At 38.4% G+C, this 10,856-nt stretch overlaps 1 protein-coding gene across 1 annotated transcript in view; it reads right to left on the bottom strand.

The window, feature by feature from the left end:
* Nucleotides 1–1,245: 1,245 nt before the first annotated feature.
* cbsa (cystathionine beta-synthase a) overlaps nucleotides 1,246–10,856 on the bottom strand; it is a 33,992-nt gene continuing 24,381 nt past the window's right edge. Inside the window, exons 8-15 of the mRNA XM_061985225.1 lie at nucleotides 10,691–10,816; nucleotides 10,534–10,618; nucleotides 10,329–10,434; nucleotides 10,070–10,147; nucleotides 7,688–7,822; nucleotides 7,513–7,621; nucleotides 7,257–7,341; nucleotides 1,246–1,950 (exon numbers count right to left, since the gene is read on the bottom strand). Of these exons, the coding sequence (XP_061841209.1) occupies nucleotides 1,814–1,950; nucleotides 7,257–7,341; nucleotides 7,513–7,621; nucleotides 7,688–7,822; nucleotides 10,070–10,147; nucleotides 10,329–10,434; nucleotides 10,534–10,618; nucleotides 10,691–10,816 (861 nt within the window). The 3' untranslated portion in view covers nucleotides 1,246–1,813. The remainder of the gene's footprint in view (nucleotides 1,951–7,256; nucleotides 7,342–7,512; nucleotides 7,622–7,687; nucleotides 7,823–10,069; nucleotides 10,148–10,328; nucleotides 10,435–10,533; nucleotides 10,619–10,690; nucleotides 10,817–10,856) is intronic.

Raw genomic sequence — 10,856 nt, 5'->3', positions numbered from 1 at the left:
AACATTTACAAACAATTGAGAAATAATAAAACAAAATGGTAAAGCCATAGGCTCACACAAGTCCAGTAAATAATTAAATTTAATTTAATAATTTAAATTTGGAACACAGCATCATCGTTTTCACAGCTTTTTGGTTGTTAGAGGTAGAGTGTTTTAAAGTAGTGTTCTAATTCTTTTTTAAAGGCACAAAATACAGGTCGGGTATTGAGAAACTTACATTTATATAAATAATTTAAAAAAAAATTGTTAATTTATTTGTTATTATTTTTTTATAAACCTTTATTTATAAATTGCAACATTTACAAACAATTGAGAAAAAATAATCAAAATAAGTACAAAAACAGTACAAAACAGCGTCAGGGGGTTGTAAACTTAAGAAAGTAACTAAAATAGAATGCAATATATATATATATATATATATAGACATAACAAAATGTAAAGCCATAGGCTCACACAAGTTCAGTAAATAATTTAAATTTGGAGCACAGCCTCATCGTTTTCACAGCTTTTTGGTTGTTAGAGGTAGAGTCTTTTAACGTAGAGTTCTAATTCTTTTTAAAGGCACAAAAACAGGTCGGGTATTGAGAAACTTACATTTATATAAATAATACACTTTTTATTTTTTTTATTTGTATATATATATTTTTTTTTATTCATTTTTTTTTAGTGTTTTAATTTTATAAACCTTTATAAATTGCAACATTTACAAACAATCGAGAAATAATAATAATCAAAATAAGTACAAAAACAGGACAAAACAGCGCCAGGGGGTTGTAAACTCAATAAAGTAACTAAAATAGAATGCAATATATATATATATTTATATATATATATGTATGTATGTATGTATATCGGTGTACCCCGCCTTCCGCCCGATTGCAGCTGAGATAGGCTCCAGCACCCCCCACGATCCCAAAAGGGACAAGCGGTAGAAAATGGATGGATGGATGTATATATATATATACATATTATAATATATATATATTTCCACATGTATATATATATATATATATGTGTATATACACATACATATATATGTATATATACAGTGTGTATGTATGTATGTATGTATAATATATATATATATATATATATATATATATATATATATATATAATGTGTGTATATATGTGTATGTATAAAGTATAAATATTACTTTCTTGCTTCTTTCTTTTTGCATTATAACAAAACACAAATAATGCATGCACATAGATTTTGGATAATTCATGACCAATATGCATAAAATACAGTTTATACCCTTTATTAAAACATACACATTCATTACAGTAAGCTGAGTAAATTAAAAAAAAAAAAAAAGTGTTTTCCTCCCAACACTTCAAATTACTGGCACTGTGCTGAAAGTAGGAAAAAACCTTTACACATTCTGATTTGGATTATACTCAAAGCACAAGCAGCAAACAACGTACAATGTAACTTGAAATATTTATCAACTAAAATAAATGTCAACCCGTCAAAATCTTGATTTTGGACTCTCTTCATTCTGCAAGAAAAAAACCCAAAATATTTGTGAAGATGATAGTAAAGGTGTTGTAATGAAACAAAACTTTAACAGCAAGCAGATTTACTTTGTAACAGCTAATTGCTTGAGAGTAAATGCCCCTATCCCCAGTTACATGAACGGTGTAACAAACATTATAGTACCGGTACACAGCAACATAAACATGATTAGATGGAAAAAAGGAATCCTAATCAAAATCCTTAAGGATATAAAAAATAATAATAATACTTGCGACTAACTAATGGAGAAGAGTTACGTTGCTGCAGGAACTGTACAATTGTGCAATGGCGCGCTTCACAGAGACAACTCGTCCGTGGAATCTGAGAAAGAACGCTCCCTCCGCTCGCGCGTCGTGACAAAGTTGAGCAGGTCGACAGCAGTTACCACCCCGAAGACCATCTGCTTTTGACTAGGAGAGCCGTCTGTCAAGTCTGCAATGGAAATAGAACAGATGAGAGGAGGAGGAGGAAGTGGATTGATACTTATTTACAGTTACACAGGTGGTGGCGTACGCTTCCGCTGAAGTAATGTTAGCTGCAATTTAACACACACACACACACACACACACACACACACACACACACACACACACACACACACACACACACACACACACACACATTGATGAGACAATAAAACGTATACTGCTCGGGACAATTTAAACCAGGGCGGAGGAATAGGGAGGGGGTTGAGCCTACATCACAGTGCATCCAACACTATTTTAAATATATTTGAGAACCTTTTTGATGGAGTCATTATGGGGTGATAGGTGCAGACTATTATGAGCGGACCGATGTTTTTTATTTATTTATTTATGTATTTATTTGACAGGGACAGTACAATGAAACATTGCTACCCACAGGTAACCGATGTCATAGTACATAGCAGAGGTGGGACCAAGTCATTGTTTTGCAAGTCACAAGTAAGTCTCAAGTCTTTGCCCTCAAGTCCGAGTCAAGTCCCGAGTCAAGACAGGCAAGCCCCGAGTCAAGTCCAAAGTCAAGACTGGAAAGTCTCAAGTCAAGTCCTAAGTCCTGCATTTTGAGTTTCGAGTCCTTTCAAGTCCTTTTAACCACAGACTAATATATTAACACAGATTGTGTATGCTTTTCAAATGCTGTATTTATTTATTAAAACAAGTGCATTTTAAATTGCAGGAAAGAAAATTGTGCTGACATTGCACTTTATAATAGCACTATTAACCAGTCATTTTAAACATTAACTCATTCCTTTACAGAACAAACACATTGAAAAATAAAGTGCAAATGTACTTATTTGTACAAAAGTGTTAACATTGAAAAAACATGACATATACGTGAACATAACAAAAAAGTTGTACTTTTTATATGTCAGGGCCCTATGCTGCATTGCATTTGCAAAAGACCAAATTAGCCAAGAGTCTGTCAGTCATTTGTGCACGATGGGGGCGTAGTATGATGCCACCATGGCTGAAAACTCGCTCCACTGGAGCACTGGAGGCAGGCACTGCCAAGACTCTCATGGCCACTCGGAACAGTGAAGGAAGAGTCTTCATGTTCAATGCCCAGAACAAAAGGGGGGAGAGAGGTTTTTTGGGTTGGTGCACTACTTGTAAGTGTATCTTGTGTTTTTTATGTTGATTTAATAAAAAAATAAAAAAAAATTAAAAAAAAATATTTCTTGTGCGGCCCGATACCAATCGATCCACGGACCAGTACCGGGCCGCGGCCCGGTGGTTGGGGACCACTGAGGTAAACAACCAACAGTATGTCAGAAAGCTAGCTAAAACGGTACACATATTCATAATATAGTATACATTTTAACTGACCTTTATTTTACTATTTTTGTCTTTTTTTAGGTGGCTAAAATACGCGGTGCTGCTGACCGCCGTCTAACGTTACGTGTGATATATTGACTAACGTAACCCTGCTTAAAAAAAATCACTGAACAAAAAGTATGAATAAGATTCCCGTGTTTGCAATAACGTTATAACGTTAGCAGTGAGTTTACAGCCTCACTGATTTAACTACACAGCAAATAAAAGTCACGTTACTTAGCCAATAAACGTTATCTTACATTCAAAACTTACCGTTCTTTGTGCAACTTCAAATGCCGGACGAAGTTGGAAGTTGTTGCCTCTCCATCAGTAATTTTCGAACCGCATGTGTTGCATACTGCAAACCGTTTTGTGTTGACCACCTCGTAATTTTTATACCCAAACAAAATTATTTTAGGTATCATTTTTTGTTCACTGGCGTGTGGTTTGGACATGTCTTCTTCGTTGGTTGTCCTGCAATTTGATTGGATGAATGCTGTGTGATGAAAACAAAGTAGATCTAATTTGATTGGCTGTTGTACTGAGACCACACCGCAACGCTGATAGACAAGTACACAATGAAAAATACGGAGCGCTCCCGAATAACTTTTTCATCTTTGGGTTTTGGGGAAAGTAGCAAGTCATGTCAAGTCATGTCAATTCAAAAGGCTCAAGTCCAAGTGAAGTCACAAGTCATTGATGTTAAAGTCTAAGTCGAGTTGCAAGTCTTTTTACATTTTGTCAAGTCGAGTCTAAAGTCATCAAATTCATGACTCGAGTCTGACTCGAGTCCAAGTCATGTGACTCGAGTCCACACCTCTGGTACATAGGACTTCTAGCTAGAGATGTCCGATAATATCGGTAGCCCGATATTATCGGACGATAAATGCTTTAAAATGTAATATCGGAAATTATCGGTATCGGTTTCAAAAAGTTAAATGTATGACTTTTTAAAACGCCGCTGTGTACACAGACGTAGGGAGAAGTACAGAGCGCCAATAAACCTTAAAGGCACTGCCTTTGCGTGCCGGCCCAGTCACATAATATCTACGGCTTTTGACACACACACACACAAGTGAATGCTAAGCATACTCGGTCAACAGTCATACAGGTCACACTGAGGGTGGCCGTATAAACAACTTTAACACCGTTACAAATATGCGCCACACTGTGAACCCACACCAAACAAGAATGACAAACACATTTCGGGAGAACATCCGCACCGTAACACAACATAAACACAACAGAACAAATACCCAGAACCCCTTGCAGCACTAACTCTTCCGGGACGCTACAATATACACCCACCCACCCAATGTTTGTCATCATTTCTGAGAATGAAGAGCATAGAAGAAAAGGTAATTTCAAACATCAGTATTCAAGGACAACTTTAAAACCAATGTGGATATCAGTGGTGGGGGTTAAACTATGGAATTCTCTTTACAATGAGATAAAAGATTGTAGAAATACATTCCAATTGAAAAATATATATAAAGACAGAACAATAAGATCATATGACAAGCTGTAAGTGTCTACATTTTGCTTTATATGTATTAATTTACTTATTTTTTGTCTGGTTTTGTATCATCCCATAAGGTGTATATTACTTTTTTTGTTGGGTTTGTACTTCATGAAGTTTTGCACTTGTTTTTTTTGTTTTGTTTTGTTTTCATTATATTTGGATGTATTTGTTTGGTTTGCATGCTTGTGAATCTGGGCTATCCATTAAGTAAGACTACTTATTATGTTGAAGGGGGCAGGAAATATAATATTTTCTTCATCCTGTTCCTTCTCAAGCATAGGTGTGTAAATATGTGTTTAGTTGCTAAAGTTTAATTGTCTATTGATCAAAAATGAAGGAAATAAATAAAAAATGAATGAATGAATAATATTGTAGCATGCTTTTTTATTAAGGAACTGTCTATATTAAATATATATTTTGCTTTTGAATTGTTCAGATGGCTAATAATTTAATGTATCTTGTTTTGATTAGCCAGTGTTATGTGAAAAGATGAGGGTGAATCTTCCGTATCATTACATGGTAGCGGTCTTGGGATAAAACCGTCTGCAAGTTGTTGTACAGAATTAATAAAATATAATGTTCTTGTATTTGATTTACAAACCCTGTTTCAATATGAGTTGGGAAATTGTGCTAGATGTAAATATAAATGGAATACAATGATTTGCAAATCATTTTCAACCCATATTCAGTTGAATATGCTACAAAGACAACATATTTGATATTCAAACTGATAAAAAAAATGTGTTTTGCAAATAATCATTAACTTTAGAATTTGATGCCAGCAACACGTGACAAAGAAGTTGGGAAAGGTGGCAATAAATACTGATAAAGTTGAGGAATACTCATCAAACACTTATTTGGAACATCCCACAGGTGAACAGGCAAATTGGGAACAGGTGGGTGCCATGATTGGGTATAGAAGTAGATTGCATGAAATGCTCAGTCATTCACAAACAAGGATGGGGCGAGGGTCACCACTTTGTCAACAAATGCGTTAGCAAATTGTTGAACAGTTTAAGAAAAACCTTTCTCAACCAGCTATTGCAAGGAATTTAGGGATTTCACCTTCTACGGTCCATAATATCATCAAAGGGTTCAGAGAATCTGGAGAAGTCTCTGTCAGTAACTACAGTTGGTCGCTACATCTGTAAGTGCAAGTTAAAACTCTCCTATGCAAGGCGAAAACCGTTTATCAACAACGCCCAGAAACGCCGTCGGCTTCGCTGGGCCTGAGCTCATCTAAGATGGACTGATACAAAGTGGAAAAGTGTTCTGTGGTCTGACGAGTCCACATTTCAAATTGTTTTTGGAAACTGTGGACGTCGTGTCCTCCGGACCAAAGAGGAAAAGAACCATCCGGATTGTTATAGGCGCAAAGTGTAAAAGCCAGCATCTGTGATGGTATGGGGGTGTATTAGTGCCCAAGACATGGGTAACTTACACATCTGTGAAGGCGCCATTAATGCTGAAAGGTACATACAAGTTTTGGAGCAACATATGTTGCCATCCAAGCAACGTTACCATGGACGCCCCTGCTTATTTCAGCAAGACAATGCCAAGCCACGTGTTACATCAACCCTGCTTCATAGTAAAAGAGTGCGGGTACTAGACTGGCCTGCCTGTAGTCCAGACCTGTCTCCCATTGAAAATGTGTGGCGCATTATGAAGCCTAAAATACCACAACGGAGACCCGTGGACCGTTGAACAACTTAAGCTGTACATCAAGCAAGAATGGGAAAGAATTCCATCTGAGAAGCTTAAAAAATGTGTCTCCTCAGTTTCCAAACGTTTACTGAGTGTTGTTAAAAGGAAAGGTCATGTAACACAGTGGTGAACATGCCCTTTCTCAACTACTTTGGCACGTGTTGCAGCCATAAAATTCTAAATTAATTATTATTTGCAAAAAAAAATAAAGTTTATGAGTTTGAACATCAAATATCTTGTCTTTGTAGTGCATTCAATTGAATATGGGTTGAAAAGGATTTGCAAATCATTGTATTCCGTTTATATTTACATCTAACACAATTTCCCAACTCATATGGAAACGGGGTTTGTATTTCAATATATAATATACAGCTTTGCACAATGAATAGAGTTTCTTAGGGCATATATAACCTGCTCCGAAATGGTTATATTACCACCTATGTGCCAAGTAATACTGTGATATAATTTATTTTTGCAAGTGGTTGCGATGAATATCACAATACAGGGTTTAGGCCTACTCTTCCCATTATGTATTTAAATGTGTAAATACAGCATATTCTACATAAGAAATAAACCTGATGGCAGAGTAAATATTTACTTGGCAAAATAATCAATGACTAAATACTTTTACTTTGTTTACTAGGGGAACCTAAAAGAGGCAAGTGTACTTCTTCCATACTTCCAGTAGTGGGCGCCAGAGTGGTTGGACAACTTACATTGGATCTGCTCATGAATCACCAAGGCAAAGTGATCGATTTCCAAAATGCGGGACAACTTTCCCAAGTTATCCAGCAGACGGATCTGAAATTATGAAACAAGGAGAACATTTTAGAGGAGTTTGGAAAAAAAGTAGACATTCTATCCAGTAAAAAATCCAAGTTTCAGACAGACCGACATAATCTAGAACTTGGATTACACTTTTAAAAATATGATCAAGGTGACTCTCAACCAAACACAAGAGGTTAATCTGACCCGTTTGAACTGCTTGTAGAGCACTTTGTTGACTGGGTCTGACAGCTTGATCTTCCCGGCAAGTATAGAGGCCAGCATGTTTCCCAAAGTCACCATGCCCAGGATTAACCTGCATGCACACATGGCATTACAAACACGGCATAGTCTCCTCTTATTTTTCTTCCAGAACACCCACCCTGACTCGTCCACCACAGGTGCCTGGTCGAAGCCCTTCTCCTTGAGGATTTTAATCGTCCTCTGGCAGCTGACGGTCGGCAGGACGGTGAGCGGCGCCGACAGGTTCAGACTTTGCACATTAAGATTCCACCACCTGACCAACAAGACCACATTTGTGTAGGAATGTTATGTTCAAATTAGGGCTGTCAAAATTAACGAGTTAACGCATGTGATTAATGACAAAATATTGGAATAACAAAGTATAAAGGCAGATTGTGAGCATACATGCTCCTTTATTTTAACCACGGATGGTTACCAGAAGGTGGCGTAGGTAGGGTTTTAACGATAAAGCGATGGGACTGGATGCCCGGTTACAGCCCCCTCAGTCGACAAGGTTCAGTTGTGAATCTTTAGTTTAATCGAGTGTAGACACATAAACTGGTGAACACGGCGAACTATGAATCAGTTGACAGTTTTTGTCTTTAAAAACACTAAAGCCAGGGTTGTTTGGAAAAGAGTGACGTGCTTGTTATGTTACTTATAACAGTGTTTTTCAACCTTTTCTGAGGCACTCAACCAGCAGAAAACATAAAAAAATGAAACTCAGCAGCCGATACTGACAATAAAAAGTTGTTCTCGCAACTGTTGGATATGAATTCAAACCATAACCAACCACGCATCACTATAGCTCTTGTCTCAAAGTAGGTATACTGTTACGACCTGTCACATCACACCGTAACTTATTTTGAACTGTTTTTGATCAAAGGTGATGGCTGTTTACGACCCCCCTCCCTTAGAAACAGCTGTTGCCATGTAATCAGGGATAGTCCAAATAAAAGAGGATGCGTACAATCTTTTGTCAGAGCGTGGTGACACTGTACAAGGGTACAGGTGTACGTGTTTATCCTCATAGACTTAGCTTGGACAGATCTAGTCTGAGCGATTGGTGCCAAGGTCCTAACTATTTATCCTCTAACATGAGTGTATGCACTGCTCATGTGGTGTAAAAAAAATGTGTACATCAACAAATCGAATCTTAATGAATCGTTCACTCACTAAATCGAATCGTTCTTTCTTATAAATAAATCCTTTTTGAATCGCATCGTAACCCATGCATCGAGATGCGTATCGAATCGTCCAACACAAGAGATTTACATCCCTATGGTGCTATGTGCAAAAATGAGTGAGGAGACGCCGACTGTTGCAAATAATCACTTCAAAATACAGCCCTGACGGGACTTTAGAAAAAAAACAAGGTAATTTGCATATATTACCGCATCAAAAGTTTAAAATAGCTTATAAAAACAAAACACGTTTTTGAGGAACCTGCTAGCAAGAATGCTGCAGGCTTCTAGACTAACACCCTCCCCCCACCACATCCCACCTCCCCGGATTGTAAATAATCAAATGTATATACTTGTTCTTGTTCTTATGCTTTCTGAGCTCATTATGTTCACTGCTCGCTGTACATATCCTACCAAGTCAGAACGACACTGTTTCAGTGTCCATTTCTCTGATGATATAATTGTTGATGACTGAAGTGCTGATATCAACCAAACCTAACCCCCCCGCCCCAACCCCCTCCACATCCCACCCCCTGGATTGTAAATAATGTAAATAATTCAATGTATATACTCTGATGATGATTAACTTGTGTGATGACTGTATTATGCTGATAGTATATATTTATACCATGAATTGATTAACGTGGACCCCGACTTAAACAAGTTAAAAACGTATTCGGGTGTTACCATTTAGTGGTCAATTGTACGGAATATGTACTGTACTGTGCAATCTACTAATAAAAGTCTCAATCAATCAAAAAAACAAAAACAAACAACAGGCAGTGGACAACAAACGCTGGCTGAGAGTATGTTGTCAGCAAAAGTACCAAAAATAAGTTAAGCTAGGCTTTTGTACCATCCATCCATCCATCCATTTTCTACCACTTATTCCCTTTGGGGTCGCGGGGGTCGCTGGAGCCTATCTCAGCTACAATCGGGCGGAAGGCGGGGTACACCCTGGACAAGTCGCCACCTCATCGCAGGGCCAACACAGATAGACAGACAACATTCACACTCACATCCACACACTAGGGCCAATTTTAGTGTTGCCAATCAACTTATCCCCAGGTGCATGTCTTTGGAAGTGGGAGGAAGCCGGAGTACCCGGAGGGAACCCACGCAGTCACGGGGAGAACATGCAAACTCCACACAGAAAGATCCCGAGCCCGGGATTGAACCCAAGACTACTCAGGACCTTCATATTGTGAGGCAGATGCACTAACCCCTCTGCCACCGTGAAGCCCGGCTTTTGTACCAACAGTGAATAATCATGATTAATCCAAATTTAACAATGTGAAAAGTCTGATTCGTAATGAAAACGGTGACATTCTCCATACCAGGGTTTTTTCACCATGAGGTCCTCCTCACTCAGGAAGCCCTTCTGTACCATCCATTTGTCACTCAGGAATTTGGACCTTGCAGAAGAAATTATAATTGAGTTGACAGCAACTGTGGACCAAATATTTATCATTTCCAGGAACACAAACCTAACATTATGTTCCTTAATCATCAAATATATGACAGTACGAACATAGATTTCCAGGTCATCACAAAAGCCACTTTACCACCCTTTGGGGGTGCGGCATGAACTCTTACATGTAATTTCGGACCGAGTCTGGCAGGAGGACAACACAGCGCTGGCCTTCCTTCAACTCTTTGGCAACGTTGACAGCGGCTGCCATTGCGGTGCCAGAGCTCCCTCCTGTTTAACACACAATCATTTCACTGCCAAGATAAGATTACATTTAATGGTACTTCTAAGCACCGAGTAGGGTTTCGCTTGGCAGCTGCGAGCACTTACCACACAGAAGGCCCTCGTCCCTGATTAGCATACGGGACATGTTGAAGGATTCCTCGTCGTTGGACTTATACCAGGTATCAACAACCTGACAAGATCAAAGTTGCTACCATGAAGCAAGCATGTGAGAAGAAAAGAAGAAAAGCGAGGTGGAACTTACTGATCTGTCAAGCACCGTGGGGATGAAGTCATAGCCGATGCCCTCCACCTCATACTGGGTCTTGTCCGTCTTGTTCAGTTCCTCTGGCTCAGCGAGGCAAGAACCTTCTGGGTCCACACCTACAATCTACAGACCAGATTATACAGGTTAGTGTTGCTTCATAGTC

Source organism: Nerophis lumbriciformis, linkage group LG23 (genome assembly GCF_033978685.3).
Source record: "Nerophis lumbriciformis linkage group LG23, RoL_Nlum_v2.1, whole genome shotgun sequence".
In the NCBI taxonomy this organism is placed as follows: domain Eukaryota; kingdom Metazoa; phylum Chordata; class Actinopteri; order Syngnathiformes; family Syngnathidae; genus Nerophis; species Nerophis lumbriciformis.
This window is presented reverse-complemented; position numbering and strand designations above follow the sequence as displayed.